The sequence below is a fragment of the Panthera onca genome, chromosome B1 (assembly GCF_046562875.1).
Source record: "Panthera onca isolate mPanOnc1 chromosome B1, mPanOnc1 haplotype 2, whole genome shotgun sequence".
Classification (NCBI taxonomy): Eukaryota; Metazoa; Chordata; class Mammalia; order Carnivora; family Felidae; genus Panthera; species Panthera onca.
In genome coordinates this window covers 120,953,119-120,979,026 of record NC_138342.1, presented here as the reverse complement: position 1 = coordinate 120,979,026, position 25,908 = coordinate 120,953,119, and the positions used below count along the sequence as shown (strand labels likewise).

General features: G+C 35.9%; 1 protein-coding gene across 11 annotated transcripts in view; it reads left to right on the top strand.

The window, feature by feature from the left end:
• Positions 1–25,908, top strand: part of INPP4B (inositol polyphosphate-4-phosphatase type II B) — a 762,324-nt gene that overhangs the window by 396,117 nt on the left and 340,299 nt on the right. For all 11 annotated transcript variants that reach the window (XM_078445724.2, XM_078445723.2, XM_060654097.3 and 8 more), the window contains one exon: positions 23,876–23,994. In XM_078445724.2, coding sequence (XP_078301850.1) covers positions 23,876–23,994 — 119 coding nt within the window. The remainder of the gene's footprint in view (positions 1–23,875; positions 23,995–25,908) is intronic.

The window sequence follows — 25,908 nt, the reverse complement described above, 5'->3', positions numbered from 1 at the left end:
GGTAAACCTTTATTAATATACATGTTTTATAAATGTATGGAAAAATTGAAATATATACATTTATTATCTATAGTAGTTTTTAGTGGTTTGAAGTCTCAATTATTCCAGGATTATATATTTTCATTAATGAAATAGGTTTCAAATTTATATCCTTTGCTCAAAACATTACATTTTGAAGTATAACTTACTGAGATAACATTGTGTGTGTGTGTGTATATACATATATATTTATAATATATATAAAATATATTAATATATATTAAATACATATAATAAATAAATATATAATATATAAATAAATATATAATAATAATTTATATTTATAATATATATAAAAATATATAATATATAAATCTATTTATAATATATATAAAAATATGTATATTTAATTTTGTTTGTTTTTCTCTTTAATAGAGCTTATTTTTAGAGCATTTTTAGGTTCACAGCAAAATTGAACAGAAACTACAGAGATTTTACATTTATTGCAATTGTTGAATTTACACTGATAAATCATTACCACTCTAAGTCCATAGTTTACATTTGGGTTCATTCTTGGTTTTGTTATATTCTATGCGTTTGAATAATATATAATGACATATATTGATCATTAAAGTATCAAACAGAATTTCTTCATTACCCTAAAAATCCTGTGTGCTCAGTCTATTCATCCCTCTCTCACCTAATCTGCGGCAACTACTGATATTTTTTTACTGTCTCCCTAGTTTTATCTTTTCCAGAATGTCGTATAGTTAGAATCATGCAGTATGTAACCCTTTCATACTAGCTTCTTTCACTTAGTAATATTCATTTAAGTTCCCTCTAGGTCTTTTCATGGCTTGATAGCTCATTTTTTAGCACTAAATATTATTCCAATGTTTGGATATACCACAGTTCATATGTCGACTCACTTACTAAGGGATTTCTTGGTCACTTCCAAGTTTTGACAATTATGGATAAAGCTGTATGCAAGTTTTTATGAGGACGTAAGTTTTCAATGCCTTTGGGTAAATAGGAGGGAACATATTGTTATTTGGCAAGAGTATGTTTAGTTTTATAAGAAATTGCCAAACTGTCTTGCAAAGTGGCTATATTATTGTGCATTCCTGCCAACAATGCCTAAGTGTTTCTGTTACTCCTCATCCTCACAAGCATTTAGTATTGTCAGTGTTCTGGATTTTGGTATAATTCATTTCTTAAACATTTCATTTTTGTTACAAATGTAGCTAAAAGGTGCTGTAAGTTAAGGATTCTAGTTTTTTATTTTCCCAGGTATTGAGAAACAGAAATGTGAAAACTCAAGAAACTTCTGTGGTAACACCCAAAAAGTTATACTTTTTTTTTTTTCTTTTTTCTAGAGAGTTCTCAGATAGTGTCAGATATAGAAAGAACTTGTATCGGAAAAGGAGCTGAGTAGCAAAATAAGCCTAGGTACCTCTTGACTCACTGTAACTCTTGCTACTTGAGCCTTTATCTATTCATCTTTCATTTTTAAGACAAGAAATTCATTTTTTTAACTTTTTTTAGTAGGATTTCAAAGAGTTAAGATGTGTTAGAAAGTAACTTAGTGTATTTATTTCTTGATTATTATTTTTAGAAGTAATGTTGAGGCCATTACTTTTATTTGTTTATTTATTTTTTGGGGAGAGAGTGTGTGCACAGAAGTGGGGGAGGGGCAGAGAGAGAAAAGGTGAGAGAGACAATTCCAAGCAGGCTCTGCAGTTTCAGCTCAGAGCCCAATGTGGGGTTTGAACCCACAAACAGCAAGTTGGAGCTGACGTTGGAAGCTTCACCGACTGAGCTGCCCAGGCACCCCTAATTTAGTGTATTAAAGATACAGATAAATCCTTCTTATTTTCATCTTGTGAAATCTGAAGGAGGCAGAGACAATTGTAGGAGAGGCTGTTAGTCAAACATGGAGACCAAGTTTCAAGAGACAGGATGCCTGGGCCAAATATGTCTCTTCTATTTCAAATAAAGTTATCTGTCTTGTTCAAAGACCTCGGTATATTTTTTTTGTTTTGAAAGCCCAAATTCAGTAGCAATGCTGTTGTCACCTATTTTTCTGTCTTTGTATTATAGATCTAAGAGATGAGCAGCTGTGAGAATTTATTCATAATAATATTCCTCCCACTAAAAAAAATTCAATTTTATTTTTTCATATTTACTTAAAAGACACACTAGAATTCTTAACAACAGATCATTTGATTTTATCATGTGGCAAAAAAATACCTTACAAGTAAATAAGGTTATTGAGAGTCTTCAGGAAATTGTGTTGTTGATCCTGGAAGATATATTCCCCAAACTATTTGTTATGCTTTTGAGCACATGAAAGCCCTCAATTGTACTATTAAAAAAAAAAAAAAAGAAAAAAGAAAAAAAACACTTTTAAAAACTACTCTTTCAAGGACATTATAATTAAATCCGTATAGGCTTTACTATATATTTTGGCTTTTTTTTTTTTCAGTTTTTTTAAATCCCACAAATTCTTTAACACTTCACCTGCTAACTAGTTAACTTCATAATTAATAATGAAAGAATAATCATTTCCTAAATATTTTTATCATTATTTAAGAATGCATATTTATTTAATAAAAAAGCAATGCATTTTAATACAAAAAACATTCTTTAAAAAAAAAAAAATAAAGCAAGAGGCTTTTTTTCCACCTAATTTTTCAATGAAATTTTTGATATTTGATTCCTGATTCTTTACTAAAGTATTCAAATAAATTGAAAATTCCAATAGCCTTGCCTTTAAATTGGGGAAATAGCTATACTAATTTTGCTAGGTGTCATAATGCTTTGTATAAGTTATTTTCCATTAAGGATTGTTTCTGCCTTGTCTGTACGCCATTATGAAATCATTATATCTTGCTGAAGTTCTCTACATCTTTATTCAAGTAAATGAGGTAGGAGATTCTTAGTCAATTGAGCAAACTAATTGGTTAAAAATGTCTTGATAGCACAAGATCAGCATTTACTGAAAAATGAGTATCTCAAGACCATTACCAACTATACTTCTACTGGTTTATTGAATCTAAATTATATAACTCATCCCTTACAACTGAAAGTCTGCATCCGTGTTTTTATCATTGTTTCTTTTAAGTGTCTTGATTCCTTTTTATTTCCACAAAGAGAAATAATGAAAAACTGAAGAGAATAAAGATTTTCTTAAAGTTTAATAATTTTTTTTAATTTTTAAACAAATTTTTATTTTTATTTTTGTGCTTAGGTTAGCATTTAAGAAGAGAGATCATTTCTTTTTTTAATATTTTTTTTAATGTTTATTTTTGAGACAGAGAGAGACAAAGCATGAACGGGGGAGGGTCAGAGAGAGGGAGACACAGAATCTGAAACAGGATCCAGGCTCTGAGCTGTCAGCACAGAGCCCGATGTGGGGCTCGAACTCAAGGACCGGGAGATCATGACCTGAGCCAAAGTCAGCCGCTTAACCGACTGAGCCACCCAGGCGCCCCATGACAGAGATCATTTCTTAAAATCTGGGTGCATTTCTTTTGAAACCATTGTGGAAAATATAGAGAGAAGACTAATCTTGCCTGAGACATAAAGGAAATTTCTATTAACTATTTATTAAGTTTATGCTCTTAATTATGCTCGTAATGTTTATATATTTTCATTTACTAGATCCAAAGTCAATAGAATACTTATGAGTATGTTTTCATATTTTTATGTGGATACTACATATCATAAATCCAAAACAATAGGCACTAATTTATACTACATATTTTGATATACATTAATATATATTAATGGCATGAGATGGCACGTGTGTGTGTGTGCATGTACTCCTTCTTTATTTGACACTGTGAAGTTATATTCTTAAAATAATTTATACCTTGGTGCCTGATACCTAATGGAGGCCAATGACCAGATATAGGGCACATCGAAAGACACGTTTTAGGCATGGCAACAACCTCGGTGTCAATTATGATAGGAATGTAAAGATATGGATGCTGGAGTGAAAGCTCTAACAATACAAATCATTCTTTCATCCATTTTGTATTGGGAGCATAGCAAACTTGTAAGTAAATAATTTCAGGTAGTGTTAAGTTCTATGTATACAGTAAATAGAACAACTATATAGAATATGTCTGGGGGAGAGGTAATTGACTTGTGGAATGGAGGGACTATTTTAGATATAAAAGTCAAAGAAGGATTCTGTGTATCCAAAGGGATTTGGGATGTGGGTACTTGTTTGGAAAGTGTCTATACTGAATATAAGATCCAGGTAACTTTCTGAGCAGGAGACCCTGGCTATAGTAAATATTTATGCAGCAGGTAAAGGGTCATAAGAATGGGAATACTGGGTTTCAAGGGTAGTGAGTTGGGTTGCTGGTTTGATCAGGAATGAAACCAAGTTATGAGCTGATCTGGTCTTGAAGTAAACAAAGCCTCAGCAGCAATGGCAGAATACTGACGACCACCTGTTAGATGACCAGAATGCTAGCGTCAGAGTATGACAATTGTGAGACAGAAGAAATACTCATCCTGGTCCCATAGCCTCTTCTAGTGTCTCTTACTCCATAACCCCTGGGTAATAGGATCAGCCCTCATGATTGGGTTGAGCCTCTAGTGAGCAAGAGACAGGGAGAGATAGGATTCAAAGCTAACAGATTGTTAATCCTTTGCCTTTTGTGAAGCTGTTTTATCTTTTAAGAATCTATATATAAAATTATGGGATAATGTTTTTTTTCCAGAGACTTTTCCCTCTTGAAAGAAAATGTATCAACTCTTCCCATGTAGGTTTTATTAGTGTATAAAATAAGACGAATCCAAGGATCAAATTATTTAACATAGCCTTACTTTATTTTTTAGTTTTCTCTAAAATTGAGAAGTCTTATAGCAACTGCTATAACTTCTATGGTAATATAATGAAAATTAGCATAAATAAAAATCAGTAATAGGCAATGTAGAAATACATCTGTTATCTCTGCAATGTAGTCATATATCATAATACATTTTCAGACCGTTAACTCTTTTTATGTCCATTTTATCATCTCATTTCTTGACTTTTATCCTAACACCTCAAATTCAGGATGGATGAAGGAAAGTGCAGACCATTGTATTTTATTCTCAATGCAGAGTCGATCAGCATGTGTTGTTTAATTTTTATAGTAAAACATATAGTCTTAAGATGGAATACTATACAGTCATAAAAAATCATCTGTTAAAAGGATATTTCATCAAACAAGGGAATATAAATGTTGCCAAAACAGAATAACAAACTACATATACAACATGACCCTTACTTATTTAACTCTCTTTGTATGTATGAAAGAATAAGATTGGAAGAATAAGTATGAGTATCTTTAATCATGGTTATGACATATTAGTAGGATTTTACTTCCTTTGTTATACTTTCTTACAGCTTTCCAAATCTCTGCAATGTGCTCATATAAGTGGCACAATCAGGTGGTGTCATTTTTTAAAATGAATAACCTGAATAAGCTAAACAAGAAAAGGGGCATATCTGGAGTGGTAAAAATCTGTGCTTTCAATTAGCTCATAGTATAATTAGGTCAAACTAAGACTCCTGAAATCATTAAAAGACCTTTAAAACCTTAGCAATTTTGGGGGCACCTGGGTGGCTCAGTTGGTTAAGCATCCAGCTTCTGCTCAGGTCATGATCTTGTGGTCCATGAGTTCAAGCTCCACGTCAGGCTCTGCACTGACAGTTCAGAGCCTGGAGCCTGCTTCATATCTGTGTCTCTCTATTCCTCTCTACCTCTTCCCCACTCACACTCTGTCTTTCTCTTTCTCTCTCTCTCTCTCTCTAAAAAATAAGATAAACATCAAAAAAATTAAAGCTCAGTGATTTTTTAAGATCTCTAAGAATATGAAAGATTGTATAAAGAATCAAATGAGTGCAGAGAGGAGTAGTCAAAAAAGACTTTGCAAGGAAAACTAAATAAAGTCAATTTTTGAAGGAAGACTGTAGGATTAAAAATAGGAAGAGGAAAGGGGAATCACATTCTAGACCAGGAGAGCATCATAAGCATACACTTGGTGCTTGGAATAAGATAAAGACTTCAACTCCAGAAAACACACACATACCAAAGCACATAATAAATACTCATTTATCATTAGATACCAAGCTACATATAGAAAGGCCAGCCATCTTGTCTTCCTGGAAGAGAAAGTGGAAAATGTGTTCTCAAATTGGGTTCTCCATTCCTCTATTTCTTGGTCCTTTGGAATAGTTGTATGTATAGAAAACTCAATGATTCCAAGTGTTTTAACTTCACATTCACTCTGGAAGCCATGCCAGTTCTGCCATACATAATGTGACTAAATAGAGAAATTGAAGTTTACCACTTGTAGAGACTATTTTTTCTATGTTAACAGGAAAATAAAATTTTTTATTAAAAAATATAAATTAAAAATAAATTAAAAATAAATTAAAATAATTTATTAAAATATATTAAAATAAAAACAGTCTTGTGCATATGCAACCCACTATACTAGGTAAGTGAGGTGTACCATTCTAGAATTCAGTAATTAAAATTCAATTTTATGACGACATTATATTATGGCAAAGTGACAAGATGTCCTTAGGTAGGTTACTTCAAATATCAGAGTGGCTTTCAAAAAGAGGTTATCCTATTTCGTTGCTAAGGCTTTGTCCAGGAAGGTGATGAATCTAAATACTTTGTTCTTCTATTGGATCATATATTAGGTTATGTGTACAGATTTTGGATTTTATATATAAAGTAACTATATATCTTTTTTTATGGTTGTATTTTATCTTTTTTAAAATTGTATTCAAATTTTATTTAGTTAAAATACAGTGCATGATTGATTTCAGTAGTAGAATTCAGTGATTTGTCACTTATATACAACACTCAGAGCCACTATATTTCTAATAGCCTGGTTAGCAAAAACAAAACAAAAAAAAACAACAAAACAAACAAAAAAAACAAACAGCAAGCAAAAAACACAAAGTCGTGTAAATTATGTGATCAGTTTTCTGTGTTCAGAATTTGAAATGTGTATTAAAATGTGCTCAGACTGACAAGCTGCATAAAAAACAGTCTCATTTCTTTATAGACACAGCTTTTATAGCTTGCTAGGGCCTTCATTAACCTGCACGTCAGGTCCATTCATACTTTATGAATTGCTGTAAATCAGGAATTGTTTCGTATGTTTCTCTAAAAGAAAAAAAAAAAAAACCTTAGGAGGCTAAACTTGCTAGCTCCTTTCTGTGTTTACACTTCTACATTCCTGCTGGTCTTTGTTCTATAAATGATTATAAAGCTCTGACTTTTTTTCTTTAAAGCTCCAGTGGAAAAATGGAAGGTTTTAGACTATCTTCTTTAGTATCTTTTTACCCTCTACGTGGTATGCTGCTCCAGCTAAAGGGAATACCAAGCACAGAGGTATATTTTTTGTATTTAATCTGTTGATAAAAATATTACTTCCTATAAGCTGTAAGATCATCTTGAAGCAAAAAAAGAAGCACCTGCTAAGAATTAGATCAGGTCTCTGCTCATCCTTTTTTGTTGCTTCATTAAACACAGATCACCACTATCTTGATTCTTACAATGTGATATTTCCCTTAAAAAACATTGCTTTCCACTCAACAATAATTTGGGGGGGGGGTACCTTCTAAAGACAAGGCATTGTGCAAAGTGCTGGGATTACAGAAATAGCACAGTGGTAAATACCATTCTTTGAGAATCCACGATATTTAAGATACTATGAAATGGTACTTACCTCTTTACAAACAGAATGCCATGTTTTCCTCACCACAACTCTACAAGGTAACACTAAAAACAACAAACATTTATTGAGTGCTTATCTGTTAACCATTCTTCCTCGTAAGTCATTTACATAAATTAATTACTTTCCGTTTCACAATTCATTTATTTATTTAAAATGTTTATTTGTTTATTTTGAGAGACAGAGTGAGAGTAAGCAGTGTAGGTGCAGAGAAAGAGGGAGAGAGAATCCCAAGCAGGCTCTGAGCTGTCAGCTCAGAGCCGATGGATGTGTGGTTCGATCTCACGAACCATAAGATTATGACTTGAGCCAAAATCATGAGTTGGATACTCAACTGACTGAGCCACCCAGGCACCCTCATTTTCACAACTTAACTGTGGAATAATTGCTCCCTTATTAGTTAGTCATATTGTTTTACAGGAAAAGAAACTTAGACATGAACAGGTAAAGTATGGGCCCAAGATTTGAACCCAGGAGTCTGAGTGCAGAGCATGCTCTCCCATTATGTTCACTTAAGAGATAAAACATCAAAAATTCCCAATGGTCAACTTCCCAAAGATCTTATGGAAATTGAGTGACAGTGTCAGGATCCAAATTGAGTTTTGTCTGATTCTGAAGCCCCTGCTTTTAATCATCAGGGTATATCCCCTTTTTATTGATTCCTGCTTCCCAAAAATTTCTAGGAGGTGGTGAAGACAAACAACTCTAATGCCAGGCAGACTATGATAAGGGCAAAATAAAGGCACACACCAACAACTATGGAAATACTAAGCAAACAGTAATTAAATATAATTATGGCATCAGAAACAACACCTCAAAGGAAGTGGCATTTGGACCAGACCTGAAAAGATGAGAGGGATTTCAGTTGGTTTAGAAGGAACACAAGAGACAATTCAAGCAAATGAGTAGCAAATTTCATGAAACAAAATCCTAGAGCTCATTTTCCAAGGTGATGTGCTTAATGCTCATTTACATATCCCTCTTTATTACTTATAATCCCACATCAAAAATAAATTAAGGCTCTAGAAATTCTCTTGCAGTATTTTACAATCATTGCACATATATTTGGAGCTTATTTTAAAATTTCAGATGAACACAAGTTTTTAAACATTGTCTAATGCTAGCAAATTGCATTTGGGTATCAGCAACAATTGAGCCTTACTGGCTTTAGGGCTATGTTAGATGAAACTCAAAGAAGCCTTAACCATGCTGAGCTGGATACAGTGGACTCTGTAGCCATGTTGTGCTCCTGACAACTGCCTACCTATGCAGAGTTTGCATACCTGAGCATCTTCCTTCAAGCTATTGCAATTTTGACAGCATCAGGTAACTAGCAATACTCTTGAGGAGACCTTTTCAGAAACAAAGAAACAAAAATAACAGACAACTAATAGAAGTGGATTTGCATTTCAGTCTCAGATTTCAGTCTACAGTTTGAGTGGGGAGGCAATATCTCACCAGTTAAGAGATGGGAGTGAGAAGCCAGTTGCAATCATTTGAGTCCTATCTTTGTTACCGTCTAGCCACTTGACTTTAGAAAAATTACATGGTGTTTCTGAATCTCTGTTTTCTTATCTGTAAAATGGAAGGGCATCAGTATCTACCTTATAAGTTGCTTGTTAGTATTAAATAAATTAATGTACAAAAAGCACTTAAACTAGTATCTGACATACATTTACTGAGTGGTTAAGCTGTATTATTTTGAAAATATCCTTGGATGAGTCACTTTCTCATAGTCAACAAGTTCTTCCTTGAGCAGCAGGTCTTAACACTGTCTTTTTGTGCATAATAATTGCTATCACTTATGGAACTCCTTCTAGGTGCCAGGTAGTAGGCTGCACACTTTAAAAAAATTTTTTTTTGATGTTTATTTATTTTTGAGAGAGAGACACACAAGCACGAGCAGGGGAGGAGCAGAGAGACAAGGAGACACAGAATCTTAAGCAGGCTCCAGGCTCAGAGCTGTGGGCACAAACCCCGATGCAGGGCTCGAACCCTCGAACCACAAGATCATGACCTGAGCTGAAGTAGGATACTTAACCGACTGAGCCACCCAGGCGCCCCTGCACACTTTTCTTTTTTTTTTATCTTTGATTCTACAACTGACCTATTAGGTGCTTCCCACTATTCATGTTTCAGAGATGGATTCAGTCACTTGCCCAAGGGCATAAGGCTAGGAAGTGGAGGAGTATAGTTTGTAACTCCAAAGGCCATGTTCTTTGTGGTTGATTATTAAAAGTGCAGGAGTGGGAAAGAGAAAACAATAAAAGGTAATCTAAGATCTGCATTATGTTTTTGTACTGCTGAAATAATTAGAGATTTCACTGAAAGAAGAGAGAAAATGAACCAATCAGAGCTTCTTAACAGGCTGTTGTGTGAGTAGTGGTTTCTAGAGTCTCAAGATTTAATGTGTGCTGCAGTTGGAAGGTAGCCTGTTCTTACTGACACCGGTGTAGATTCTAGTTTGGTGCTCTTGAGGAAGTTGAGATGTGTAACATCACTAATAAATGAGAAATCAAACTTCTCTTCCCACTTCCTATCTGCTGCAACCATATCATTTAACTGGATTGTGTTGTGATAAAGTAGATCTATTCTTGTCACATTTCTTTCTGAACAATATTCCATGGGAGCTTCAGTTAAAGGAGATCTTTAACCAGGTGAACTTCATAGGCCAAATCAGATTGTTCCACATAGGTTTTGCAAATTATTTGTTAAATTAGAGGTTTTTTTTAAAATTTACTTTCTACCTTCTTTATTTGTGTCTTTTTTCCATGAGCAACATACCTCGTCCAGTTTATTACTCTTTCTGTGTGATTTACCTAATTGCTTACTTCCCTCCATTGTCTAATTACTGATAGCGGCTGGTCACTGGAACAGGTATACCTTTGCAGCATCTGTTGCTACTTATGGGTAATTGGGGAATCAGGACTACCTAAGGGCTTTGTTCATTAGGTGGTTTTGCTTTGCATCAAGTTGAAAGCCTCTGAGGTTGTGAGGGAGCAAGATCCCCTGATGCTGCTGTCTTTGGGGCTGAAATTTATCAGGCAGCCTTCTTGTCGAGCAGATGGTATCCAAAAGTATCCTAGGCCACCTGGGAGCCGTGCCATGGGGAAGAAAAGAGACCTAGTAGAGTGGAAATCAGTATTAAAGAGAAGTCCCTCGTGTTTCCACTGTACAAAACAGTCTTTTCCAAAATGCTTCTAACTTGGGCTTTGACCTTTTGAAGTTGGCAAAGGTGGTGCTATGCCCATTTTACAATGGAAGAAACCGACTCTCAGAGGCATTAAGTGACTTGCCTATGGTCATACACCTAGTATGAGAAAGCCCAAAGCTTTTCAAGTGCTCTGGCACTTATTCCCGTATTACTTTTACTTTATCAAGGACAAGAGATTATTCTTGGGTGTTATCTATCGTGGTGAGGTCTCAGAAGTCAATTTAAGCAAAACAAGTATCCCCAGGTCAAAACTTGTCCAAATTCAAGATATCAGTTTTATCCCCAATATTCACAAAACTTAAATGTGTCATCACTCTTAGCAACTTGAAAGTCCACGGCTTTAAACAACATTTGTGGGTTTTTCTTTTCAAAACCCGTAACTCTTGCTTTCACTTTTCCATGGAGCTCCCTACTCCCATGTTCAACTGGCTAGGAGATATCTCCACTTGCTCATCGAGGAGGTATTTTATTCCTCCATGATGCCAATCTCCACAAAAAATATCACCATCCATACAGTTATACAAATCCCCAAATATCACTTTTTTTTAAATTCCCTTTTTCTCTAACCTCACTTTAGATCCATCATCAAGGCCTATAATTCCTACGTTTAAAATATTTTCTGAATTTGACCAACCCCATCCTTTGCCCCTCCTGTTATTCAATTCTAAGCAGCTATCAGCTCTCATCGGGGCCAGTTAGAGGACTCTTTATGGGAACCTGGCATCTGCTCTTGCCCCTGCATAGTCACCTCCAGATAGAAGAGCCAGATTAATCTTTTAAAAATATCAATGTGATTTCTTCACTTTCCTAGTTAAAATCCTCCAATAGCTTCCATTTCACTTAGAATAAAATTGAAATATCTTACCACATTCTACAAGGATCTTGAGAAGTAGGCCATTCTCACCAGACTTAAGCTTATCCCCTAGCTCATTCTTCATCAGCTTTGGTCTTCTTTTTGCTTCTCAAATAAGCCAAATATCTGGATCTTTGCATTTGTTGTTCCCCTAAACTGGCTCCTTGGTATGTTTTAGCTCAGCTCAAATGTCACCTCATCAGAGAAACTTTTTGTGACCCACACCCCCACTCCTCAACATTCAATTTAACACCCTGTTTAAAATTGTGACTAAATTATTATTTTAAACTTCATGTCCCACTAGCGTACAAGCTCCATAAAATAGGGAACTTCTTGTTCACTGCTGTGAAACTGTCACCTAGAATCATGCTGGGCACATTTAGACACTTAATAAATATCCATGAGTTGAATGCATGCATGGATGCCATTGCTTTTTTCCTCTCATATTTCTTCATAAAATAGATGTATATATTTAGATATGCCCTTGAAATGTTTTGTAATTATTGCTGACACAATTATTTGTAGAAAGAAATTCATTTTAAAATTCTCAATAAATACAATTATTTAAACATTGATATTTTGTTACAAGAAAATTATATATTAGGAAGGGTAGAGCCTTACTGCCCTTGGAGTTCTTCTAGAAAGAACTGAGAGGAGGAATCAGTCATAGGCTGAGCTGAACAAGGACATTTTGTAACTAGACTGTATAGCTGGTGATTGCTTACCTGTTTAGAATTTTATGTCTAAAATTCTTCACAAACACACTTCATGATTCTGGTATTATGACAGCATCATAAAACAAGCAATCTTCTTAAAGCTTACGTATTTATTTTGAGAGAGAGAGAGAGAGAGAATACGCAAGTGAGCGACGACGGAGGGGCAGAGAGAGAGGGAGAGAGAATCCCAAGCAGGATCGGTGCTGTCTGTGCAGAGCCTGAGGTGGGGCTCAAACCATGAGATCATGACCTGAGCCAAGATCAAGAGTCAGATGCTTCACCAGTTGAGCCACCTACGTGTCCCCAAGAAAGCAATCTTCTTATAGATATGCTCTTAAGAGCATATGTAAACAAATAACAGAAAGTGTAACAGACAGCTAGAATAGTAGAAATGGACTGGAATGGGTCCAGAGATTTGAACTTACATTTCAGCCTATACCATGTAACCCTGAGAGAATGTAATACAAGGACAGTGTTTGAGAGCCTGGGCTGGGCTGCCATCCTGAGAGTGTTTGAATCCTGATTCTTCTACTGGCAACCTGTGTAACTCTGAACAATTAAATTTTATTGGGGAGTTTTGTGGATTAAGCTGAGGTAGTTACTTAAAGCACTAAGAATGGTGCTAGACATATAAGTTATCACTTAATGGTATTAATCTGTTGATTGTCTTCTGTTAATCCCTTACCCTCTCTAAAACTCTGATTCTTTATGTGTAAGTTGTGGGTTATAATTCTTATCTCACAGGGTGTTGACAAATATATATGAAAGTGAGAAATATGTTCATACATTGTTGGAAATTCAATCTTTTTTTTTTTTTCTCACATATTTAATTGGATCTTCACAAACCCTCAGTGAGAAGAACTACAGTTACTATCCCCACTTCAGGATGAGGATAGGGAGACTCCATAACAAATCCAGTCACTGAGTCAGGACTGGGATCCATGGCTGGGAACCTTAAGCAGTTTACTCCATATAGCAAGTAAGAACTTGAAGGAGACCCTCAAACAGAAGATATCTCATATTCTTATCTTACCTAGTGTACCACATGCCCTGGAAGAGTAGAGAGGTGGTTCTTTTTTAATTTGGGTAGTGTAAACTACTTCTTTGTTCTGAAACTGCCTTTGTAGCTAGGGCCCTGAAGCGTTCCATTCAGCTAGCAGGAACTCTGCTGAGCTTTAGATTTGAACTGTTCTCCCTGGAGATCCCAGTTTTTCTAAGAATTTGCTTTTTTGTTTCTTTCAAACTCTGATTCCCCTAGAAGCACTATCTGTTATTTCCAATTGTCTGAGCTATGCTTTTTCCACGTGGGGTTGAACTTGTGGATTTTGCTGTGAATAATTAGTCCCTTCCTGTCTTCAAGCTATCCCACATTTGCTTTCTCACCTACACACTCACTTGTCTCCTTTCTATTGTTCTGTGTCTCCTGGATTGCTAGTCATTTCTAGTTTTAGCTTATCTGTATCTGTTTTATTTCCTGTGAGTCAACCATCTCATGATGGGAGAATTGACACCCCTAAAGCTGCACATAAAACACGAATATCGAGATTTTCTTTTGTCTACAGGAAAATCACACATGTGATTGACTCAAGAGTCAAGAAAAAAGGGGAGTTATATTCTTCAAGGTCTTCAATACTGTCCTCCCCCAAATGATGTTCTACATGGAGACAATTAAAATAGAGGCTATCCCCTCAGACCCATCTATTCCTCTCATTCTCCCTTTCCCCCTCTTATTTTCTATTTATGTAAGGCTTTGATTTAATACTTTTAATCTACTTGTAAAATATTAGGTTTTAAAGGGATAGCAATTTCATTAAAAAAACATTAATTTTACATATAGATACTAAGTGCAATATATTTATAAAAAATATTACTGAAATTTTAAAAAATTACCTTAATTTAAGCACCACCTTTTAAAATTTAAATCTCTTGGTGTAATATATACAATGCAATTCTTCTAAAATATTTTGGTTTGGGAAAGCATGTCTAAAAATTGGCTCATTCAGGATTTGATGAAAGCCAGACTATGAGTCAATGTGTTGTACATAGACATCCAGATTGAACAACTGCTTTCCAGATCGCTTGCTATTTCCTGCCCAAACAAATGGATTCTTTCAGGAGACCATCAACCCCTGAAGGCAGCATTCCAGGCCCTATTTCCTTCATTTGTCCTCTGACTCCCGAATACCTCCTAGACATCAATCATTCTGAGTCTTTAGAGTTCAACAACTCTGAGTGCACTTCTCTTAGCCATCCATCTTTGGTGACTCAGGTTCTGACTTTTCTGCCACCCCTCCTGTAACTGTCTCCACCAGCCACACTGGCCTTATCTTTTGATTCAGGGGTAAAACAGGGAAGGTAACTAACCCTTCCCACTGACACACGTGCTCTTCTGGATCCACTGACAGGTTCTATGGTTGTCCTGATAGGAATCCTATTGGCTCCCATGTGGAACTGATTGATAGTCATGGAAAAATGCTGTCATCTTGGCCTCTGGGCAGATAAAAGGCTTCATGTTGTTCTCTGTGTTGTTCTCTCTAACTTTTCTGATCCTAGTTTTAACGCTACAGATTTCCATTAACTGATTCACAATATTTCTTTTAGTATTCAGAAGGACCTGCTTCCATTCTTGGAATAACGTTTTCATCCTTTCTTAAGCAGCACATATGTTCCTGCTGAAAAGAGCAGCAGAAAGCTGCAAGCACTTGTTTCTGAAGTGGAACGTGGATTTGGAGCTTGCACACAAAGAACCAAGTCTGTATACGATGTTAGGTGATGATGCCAGGCCAGTTTGGGGCTTTCAGCATATAGGGTGGGATATCAAGACTAGAAAAGTCACCAGTACAGACTTGTTTTTAATTCAATTGCTTGAGGACAGAGTCTTAGTCACCTAGGTAATATTCATGAAAACAAGACAAAATAGTATTTTCTGAGGATTGACATGAGAGAAGCTGAGGGAGCTGGGGACAAGCTGGAGAATGGGCGTCTTCTGGTACTGACAACAGTCATTTGAACCAAATTTGTTCTTTTTATATGCAAATATGCTGTCTTCTGTACAGCTGGCATCTTCACTGCTCCAGAGCACAGACAATCAAAGAGCATTTCCCGAAAGCACCATTGTTCCGGGAAGAGGTTCTTTTTTTTCCCTCTCTCTCTAGATTTTTCAATGATACTTAAATTCAGAATCTGTACTGAGTGGGTAGTTTATTTTCATATGTGTAATGTTCCACACTAAGGAAGTGAATTTCATCTTTTTAGGCATTTTTTTTTTTTAAATTTTTAAAGGCCAACACACTTATTTAACACACACAGAGGTACACATAGAATGTGGTGGCATATTTTTATATTATTTTGTTATGGGGAAAAGTAAAAAAATTATTTCAGGACCTTTTTCCCAACAATGTGAATTTAGCTTTTTACATGAAGGAAATCAATTTAATTTATAAGTGAACCAGTTGTAATGAAATTTAGGAGAAGTGGCGCTCAAATCTCAGTGTAGCAAGAATTCTGCAGCAATGTTTCTATAACAAAATCTTTTAAATTCCCTCTTGCAAATTATTACCTATATTCTTCAATCACTCCATCATCTGCTTCCTCCCCATGGCATTAGGCTCATCCTTTCCTCATGTTTCATTTGGATACTATTACTGGAATATTGAGAATCTTAAAATTCTTGTTACAAAGCTAAATCACCATTGAGCATGCAGAGGAACAGACAAAGCAGAATGACGTTATTGGGGAAAAAATCAGACTACTGAATACTCTCTGCTATTGGTAAGAAACAAATAAATAAATAACAGGCTTCATTCTTGAGCCACATGTTATGATCTATAAATCTGACTGACGAGGAAAAAACACCATATAGATATGGAATTTAGTGGAACTATGAGGCAGCAACAAGCATGGTATTGTTCTGGACATGTGCTAACACAAGCAAAGTTTATTTTCAATGCCACTTGACACATGGTTAGTATGTAGTACATTGTGTTTCCCTCCACTCCCATCTTCTCTGCATGCTTCATGTATTATCTTAAGTGAGAAAAACCTTAAAATTTATATGTTATTAGTATTTTATTGTGGTAGTATAGGAGCAAAAAATATAGCATTATTTCAATAAGTCTAAAAAATTCTTGCATTAGGATGGCTTTTTTTCCTGTGTGTGTGTGTGTGTGTGTGTGTGTGGGTGTGTGTGTGTGTGTGCGTGTGAGCGCACGTGTGTGTTGATTTTTTTGGGTTTATTTCTTTACTTCCAACCTTAAACCTGAACTGCTGTTTACCCCTGACCTTCTAACAATCTAAAATTAATACTGTTGGTTCATGTCATGTAGATATTCTTATCCCCCTTGAAAAGTCAGGCAGGCCTTGATTTTGCATTTGGGACTTTTTTTTTTTTTTTTTTTTGATACATTGCCATAAAAGACAAACTAAACCAAAAAGGAAAAAAAAAAGTGCCAACTTTTATACATTTTTTACTTTTCCAACAAATATTGCTTATGTTGACAGTTAAGCATGGTTCACGTACTCTTCAGGGAAGTATGTGTTAATTAAAATCCCCCCCCACAATGGTTAAGGGGGGAGATAACACCTTTTTGTTTTATCCCTATAAGGACTTAAAAACAGTTACTTAACTGAAGGAAGAGCTGCAGTGGGTTCAGAGAGAGGTATTCCTGACCCTAATAGTTGTAAGTCTTATAAATATGCAGTGACAACTTCAACAACCTCATCTTTCAGAATGATGGGAGAAACATGTATTAGAGGAAATGTGAGAGGGCAGGAAAGAGAACAAAAAGGGATAAGACCAAATGAGAAAGATTACAGAAATTAGACTTGATTAGGTGAAAATACACTAAAATGAACAGGATGACAAGATATAATGCTAGAGTCAATGAATTAAAGACTCTTAAAAGATTCTACAAAGAATACTGAATGCACATAGAATGTATAAATTAATAGCCATAAATCAGTCAGTATGATATAGAGCCACATTTTTCTAAGAAGTAGCCTTAGGAAAATATTTATTAGTGAATACAGAATATCCTGACTACTCAAGAAATTCTGTGTGGATATTATTATGAAGCAGCGCCACTGTGCATTCTGCCATTTTACTGCATACAATTGAATTATCATGGATTGCAGTGCCCTGGAAATGGGGCAGTGTTGTCTTCTGAATCCAGTCAGGGGATCTGAACTGTATCCTACACTTCAGAAAATTGCTTTCTTAACATTCCAGAGAGAAAGGAAGAATAAAGAACAGAAAGGAAGAAGAGACTAAAAACAGGGAAGTATGTTATACATATTATACTGGCAAAGCAATAAAAAGAGGAGTTGTGATGCTTTTTATGTATTACATACATTTTTTAACGTATGTTACAAATTTATATAATTTAAATTTAATCACTGGTATATAATGGTAACTGGGAAAACATATAATGGAGTACAGTAATTTTCTGGACTGGAAACATAACCCAAATTGACATATCAATTGATTAGTGGCATCTAATTTTCTGGAATACGAGGAGAAAGATATATATGTGACATTTTAAGAAACCTGACCAAATGAGAATTTGAGAAGTAAATAAAACACTGTATTCTAGGCCTCAAGAGTCTTTCCCACAGCGTTTGGGGAAGTGGCTGATTCTCTTAGCCATAGTAAGATAAGAATGGTGCTATTGAGGGAGCCTAGAAGCCAGATGGTTATTTCTCTAAAGCCCTGTTTGTACAAGGCTGCTTTTCTATTCAGGATACCCCAGCCTCTGTGCCCTGGCATTTTTTGCCCTTGAGTGGCATGGATTTATCTCTTCCATTTTCACTATGAAGGGTCTGTAGAGGGTACAATCGTTAAGATTTCAACAGAGGAGGAGGTACGCTTCTATTAGGCTATATTGGGTTCTAACTACAACATTTACTTTTAATTGCAAGAAAAGGAAGAGTTATTAGCAGTCTTCCTTTTTCGATGAAGGAAGTATACAGAGCAGAAGAGCAAGTCTTTCTATAATCTGTTGGGGCATCTCAGTTATTAGATAATGCCTCCCTGTTAGCCATCACTCTCTGTATAAAGGAACACTACCTTCCAGCTAAATGCCTACTTATAGGGTGAGTTGACTATTTACATGTAGCTCATTTGCCTGGCAGACAAAAAAATAAGGCTTTCTGTTATTTTTGGTTGTTATTTGGAAGTTCCTAATCATAGATAAAATTAACAAGTGTAAGTGTCCACATCTGATTTCACAGAAGACAGCATATTAATGATACCTATGATTTTGGAAATTAACAAATAATCCAGTAAAAGGTTTTAAACATTTTTATTTATCTATATGAAAACAAGAAAATACCAAAAAATCACAGCTATAAATTTAATAAAATTCTTTTACTGAAGAACCATATGGTTATACCAAATTAGGACCAACCTGGAATATCTCAAGCATATAACTACTATAAGAATATTGGATAGATAAAATCCATTTTTGCATCAATGCATAATTATATTCATAATAATAATAATATAATGTGCCTAGCATTCTATATACATTGCTTCCTATAATCTTTACAGCAAATCTATGAAATGTGTCCTTTTAAGTCCACTCTACAGATTAGAAAATAGAGACTCAAAGAGATAATTTATCCAAAGTAACATAACTCCTTAGACTAGATCCAGGTTTCAAATAGTTTTATCTCCAGTGAAAAAATCATTCCTCTGTGTTCTATATATTATACTGTGTGGTTTCTCCTCTAAGCTTAACTTTCTTTTTGCTAATGTAAGAACAGAAAATAGAGATGTGGAAATTCTTGTCAAAGTCCCCTGCCCCTGCCTCCTTTGCTTGTGGCCATTGCTTTGTTCTGGAGGAAAGAGGATAAACTTTGTTAGATGCCAGTAACACTGAATGGCAAGAAGAGAGATGAAATGGAGTGAAGCAAGAAAAATGACCTGACTTCAAAGAAGAAAGAGTTCTTAAGGGGAAAGGGGTAGATGCTTGAAGTCGACTGTGAATTCACACTGCCCTGTGGCTCATGCTGCTGCTCTCATGAAAGCCTGTGGCAGGCACCTTTGCTTATTTGTGGACTCCATATCTGATGCAGGTCTTAGAATGCTAGGATTTGCCCAATGCTGCTGAATTCGAAGGCACTTGAACAAACAGTTGTGTTCTGCTTCAGATGATTATTGCTGGGATCGAACTCTCTGATAGAGGAGTCAAGAGACAGTTTTAGGCTTCCAGCTAAAATTGGCTAGAATCATGGAAAGGCTCTATGGATTCAAGAGACTTGACATGCTTTAGAAATGATGGCTGAATGAAACAAAAACTGTTATGTTGTAAAAACTGTATTTCTGGGTAGAGAGAATATTTAATTTAACAAGAACTCTGAAGACCCCTGACCCCCTTAGCTCCTGGAACCTCAAATATTAGAACTAAGGAACAAAAGATGATTTGTGCTGTCTTCCTAAGAATTCAAGTAGTAGCTTTGAGCATCTAGACCATAGGTTAGAAACTTCTGGTCCTTAGGCCAAATCAGTCACAGATGTATTTGTTGTATGGTTCTTATAACTTTAGCCTACACAGTGACTGGAATTTCAAGCTCTGGACAGATCCTCAAATCAAGCAACAGTGGGCTTTCATTTCTTTGGGCAATGAATTTGAATAGAGGTTCCCTCTGCTAACACAGCATAGGCTTTCCAGTTTGCTCAGTGCCCAGCCCCCCCCTGAGATATTGAGGCTGCATTTATTTTTTATCCTTACACTTCTACCGAGGATTCCCTACCATAGAGTGAGAGCTGTGTGACTCCTTTACAAATCTGAGCAGGAGACGCGGGTCTCATTCAAAACACTGGCAATAGAAAGTGAACCCTCAAGTTGTTAGTTACTGTAACAAAGTTGACAGAAAAAAATAGTAGCTCAAAACTATTTTATTTTTGTAAAGAAAAGTTTAAAATTATAAGCTTTTTAAAAAAAGGACTCATTACTTCTATATTGCAGTTTTTTCCCTTTTTGGTAAAAAATAAAACAAGTCTATTCAATGGACACAAGCACATCTGAATCCCAACCTATTAGCATCTTGTGTATTTAAACTCTTCTGGACTTTGGGAATACTTTTAAATAGCTCAGTCCAAAACAAAACCAGTAAAAAGGAAGAAATAATCCCTTTATATATATATACATATATATATATATATATATATGTATATATATATAATCATTCATATATATATGTGTGTGTGTGTATATATATATACATATATATACGAATGATTGCAGAGAGACATTCATTAACTATGCATTTGACTCAATAAATTCTTAAATAAAATAAAACAGAACAACAGAAGCAAAACCTAATGTACTTTGTTAGTCTTATGAGTTGAGGAAGGCCATGTAGGCAGATCAGAGTTTTGTTTGGGTAATGGGTTGTGGCAAGTATATCTGGAAGATTGACAGAGTTTTTAGGCTTCTTTATTGGCTATCACATAATTCCTATGCAGGTTAGACTTTATAGTGACCAAATGAGTGATATCTCCATGAAGAAATCCAAGCACTCATCATTTATCACCCGTTCAGTGGGACAGTTTCAGGATATATAGATCCATGGCGTGTATGGGTTTCATGATATGAAATACAGTGACTCACCTACTGGATTGTATTTACAAACAAATATTGGACATGGTGACAGCTTTAAGGAGTTATCTGAATATGACTGAGTCAATAAAAAACATTTTACACAATAATAAAACACTAAATATGGGTAAATGTTGATATAAATATTGGTAAATATTAGTATAATGATATTGATAAACTTTATGTAGAAAAGTCCATTCATAAAAAAGGCATTAGCCTTTCTCAGTTAGATGCCAAGAGACAGGTAAACAGATGAAGAAATAAAGTGTTCAAGAGTTTGTGACTTAATGTCACATAACTAGTAAACAAGGAATCTAGGAATACAGCTCAGGAATTCTGACTGATCTTGGGGTCTTTCCATGATATCTTACAGCCTAAGTATTAGGGAACAGAAAGTCTTCTGGGGTTTTGGGAAGAAAAGAGATATGTACTGCCCGAGGTATGACTTTAGTTATTGTTTTTTGTGCTTGTCTTAAGATATGGAATATAAAGGAATACAAAGTGCCATTATTGTTGTTTTTACTTCTTCAGTATTGGGATATCTGCAAATTGGGTTGGAGAGAACACTTCAGTTTAATGAAGACTTTGTTTTTATTAGGAGTGGGTCTGAGAGTTTCTCTCATAAAAGAGAGAATAGCAGCTTGCTTCTGGGAAATAATCACAGCCCACCACTGATAAGAAATCTGAAAAGGAGTAACTCATTTTGAGCAAACGTGTCATAAGCTCATAAGGTAGAGATGAGGCTGCAGGCAGAAAGAGGGCAAGATGCATGTGTTTGAAGCAAATGAACTTCAGCTTTAAAATCCAAGACAGGTATAGTCAACATCAGTAGATGGAGAGAAAGCTGAACACCCTGAGCATATAACCAAGCAAATGAGTTATGAAGTTAAACAGATTCGTAAGGCAAGTAGAGGAAATGATCAAAGTAACACCAAAGAACAGGAAAGTTTAAATCTAGCTTTTTTTTTTTTTTTTCCTTCCGGAGCTATGTTGACATTGAAACCTCACATCAGTGTTTCCTAAAACTGCAGATCTCTTGGGTGGGACAGTAAAGAATTATGGCAGCGGGTCTTCCAAAGGTAGGTGCCATTTGTGCAGGAGAGGAATTCAGTACAGCAAGAAAAGAAATGGAACTAATGGGGAAAGATGTAAACAAAGCACCAGTGTTCCACTAATGTAAATGTGAGCACTTAATATTCCTAAGCCTCTAGTTTTCAATATGTAAAACTGAAATAGTAAGTCCAAGTTCTGTTTTGAGAAATAAAAAGATAATTAGCAAAATGCCTCAAAAAACAGGGAGGGCTAAATTGTAGCTATTACTTTTTCCACACATGATTTCCTAAGCTCTCCTGTATTGATAGAGGCATTTAAAGAGAGGGTTTAAGTAAGGAAAAATCATGACAAAATACCATCCACGAACAAAAGGATCTCAAAGTCTGGCAGGAAGAATTAAGGAGGTAAATATTTTGCCCAGCATTGCCGAGCTAGTCGAATTGGGTGAAAACCAGGCCTGTTTGGTTCCAAATCTCTATCCCATTCTGCTTCTATAAATGAGATGATCTGTAAGCCCCTGGAAGATGCTAATTACATTTATAATTTCCTCTGCTTTCAAGTTTTGGATTTAAGCCATAGTACCTGTGTCCCAGTGGATGAAGGTCCTGTAAATTGCCGCGGTGACACAACATAGCTTAAATGCACCCATCCTCCTGTCCCTTCCTGTACCGGTCAGCACCTGTCAGAAGTGTGGGGTAAGGATGGTATAGAGCCCAGCACACTGTCATCATGGATCTAGAACCCAGTTTCCCCCAGCTCGCCTTGGGCCTTCAGCTGAGCATAACTTGAACCCCTTCTGGAGAGGAGCCTTTGCATCATATTTAGCCACCCAAAGGCAGGTAGTAAAACTATTTCAGAGCCAGGGGAGAAAGCACTGCGACAGATGTTGGACCTGCTGAAAAGGAATGTAGTTTTGATTTTCCCTCAGTATTGTGGGAATGATATGTGGGAGGAGAAGATATTCAGGTAAATATGGTATGGTGATGAGACTCTGTAATATGAGCCTGGTGTCTCAAAGGAAAGTTATTAGTTTGCGGCCCCTGGGCAAAAATTAACCCATCCTTATTCCACATTTCTGCCTCCCAGACTTGGCTGGTATCCCAGACAGAGGGCATTTTTAACCCCTCCTCTGCCTCTGGCTTGTGGCTTGCGTGCTGCTTTGGTAGTGTAGCCTCTCTTCCCAGTTTCTGTCACTGTGTATGATTGTAGGAGGCCAGCTCTAGCCAATAGACAGGTAAGGACCAAGGGTGCATTGGTACATTTGAACCAATCCAGCCAATGTCAATAAGGAACAGCGTAAAGTTTCCCGGATATAGCCCAACTCAGCTTACTTTGTCTGGGAGTGTGACTTAAAGCCCAGGGTTTAATGACTAATTAAAGTCCCTCAAGTCCCTGAGCTGTGTGTGCACAGTCACACATTAGAGCCGGGATCCCCGGGCAGTCAAGACTAGCAGGAGCGGCAAATGTTGTCAGTGGAAATGAACTCTCAATTCAGCTCTGCAACACGTGACTTCCTATTTCTGTAAGGTACTTCCAAGGGACTTCCTCTGTAAAAAAAAAAAAAAAAAAAAAAAAAAAATCAGCCTGAATCCCAGGAGATTTCATTCAGCGCCGTCGCTAAGTTTACTTCCAACTCAGACAGAAGTTTTCCCTGAGACATGGTGTTAGTTTCTTTTCTTTCTCTTTCCTCCGTCATTGTCAGCATGCAAGGATCTTGTGGCTCCTGTCCGTGATCGGAAGCTGAATACACTGGTGCAGATCTCAGTAATCCACCCGGCGGAGCAGGGTCTGACAAGATACTCAAGCACGGAAATCGTGGAGGTGAGTGAGCGAGCTGTGTGCCTGCATTTCTCTGCTCTGCTCTCACTCTCTCAGCCTCTTTCTGGATTTAAGCAAGCAGCTGAAATAAGTTAGCCCATGGCCTGTAGCTACGCTATGTTACTGTCCTCTGTCATTTGAGAAAGCATACCTGAGGTTATTAAGCATGCATTGGTAACTTACCAGAATAAACAGATGAGAGAAGAACTTGCCTTTTTCATAAAAGACCTTATGTTTCTTTAGTAAATAGAAAGAAAAAAAAAATCCCACATTGAATCCTTAAATATAGCAACAAGTAGGGAGAAAATATATAGAGATTTTTAAATTAAATGGAATGAAAATTTGCTTTTGGGGGAAAAAAGAGAACCATAAAGTACCTAGAGAAGTTAAGTGTTTTTGCCCTTTTCGTTTTTTCCTATGTTCTTCAGTCTGCCCATGGAAACTTTATATTCTCTGCTATTTGTGTGTGTCTTTTTAAAGTAAGATGTTTTTCAAAGAAAGGTAGATGATTAATTTCAGAAACTGTAATGTTTCTAGCTAAAGGGTGTAAATATTACTCATCAGATGAGAGATTTCCTATTTACATTTATTGTTACTAATATACATTCAAAATGTGTTGGGAGGAAATTTGTTATTTTATTGGATCAGATTCAAAAGAGGAAGTGTTTCCCTTTTGATTATTTTGTTCTCATCATGCATATTTCATGAACTTAGTGAATAAGAGATACCTGAATATCTGGGACTAAAGAAAGTATACTTGAAACTCCTTAGCTCTGCGTGATTTTTTTAGACTTGTAAACCCTGTCTGTTTTGCATGAGGAATTTCTCTGCAAGGAACTGAGTAGCCTACCCCAGACCGGGTTTGCTCAATGCTGACCTGTGCCTGGCTGGCGGAATAAATGATTCAGACTGAACTCTACTCATTTCTCTAATGAGAATGACCCAGATCCTGTATGGAATCTTGAATCTGCCCTTTGGAAACTTTAGGTTCCAATGCTGGTATAATTTGTAGTTAATGCTGTGGTTGAATTAACAAAAATAGCTTCATTCATATAGCAAAAACTTGACTAAAATTATAAAGTTGTTTATGCTATGAAAAAAATTTAAGTATTGTTCCAATATAATTATTTTTAAAACATTGCCAAAACTTAAAAGAAATTATTTTGACACACTTCAGATGTTTATGTTTGAACATATATAGCTATTTGGGGCTGTTTTTTTCCAACGTGTCTAACACAGAGCTGAACAAAAAGTAGTATTTGTTGAATACAAAGAGAAAGAATGAATGGATAAATGAATAACTTGAGCTTTCAGAAACTCATAGATGCCTGGTTTACAGAATTGTAGCAAACATCTCCATGATATTTGGTAATATGCATATTTAAATATCCATGTCAAATTTAATGTTGGATGTCAGCTCTCTAAAAATGAATTATGAGACATTGAACTATCCTGTGGGGCACATCCTAAACTAGTAATTTTATAGCCCCAAATCCATCATATGAAGTTTCTTTCATTAGTTTTCAAATTGGTTGGAGAAAAAAAAACTCAGCTGAACATCTCAAAACAAATGGACATTATCAGAGCATGGCTTTCAGCTGAATCATTACAGAAAGGAAGTAAATGGTACTTTATGAGAAAATAGCTTCATTTTACTTTGATCAGTCAATATCTTAGATTTTTGTATACATTTCATGTGAAATCCATTAAATGTATTCTAGGTGGACTGACAACTGACCCTAAAGGAGAGTTCTGCATATAATGAAAATAAGCTGTTTTTCCAGACTATTAGCAGCTGTGACACTGATGTAGTAGCATTTACTATCAACAGCTATATCAGTATTTGGGGCCCTGGGCCTTCTGTCGCCCATGAGCATCATTTGGCAATTCAGGTCTCTCTTCCAACAGAACTATTTC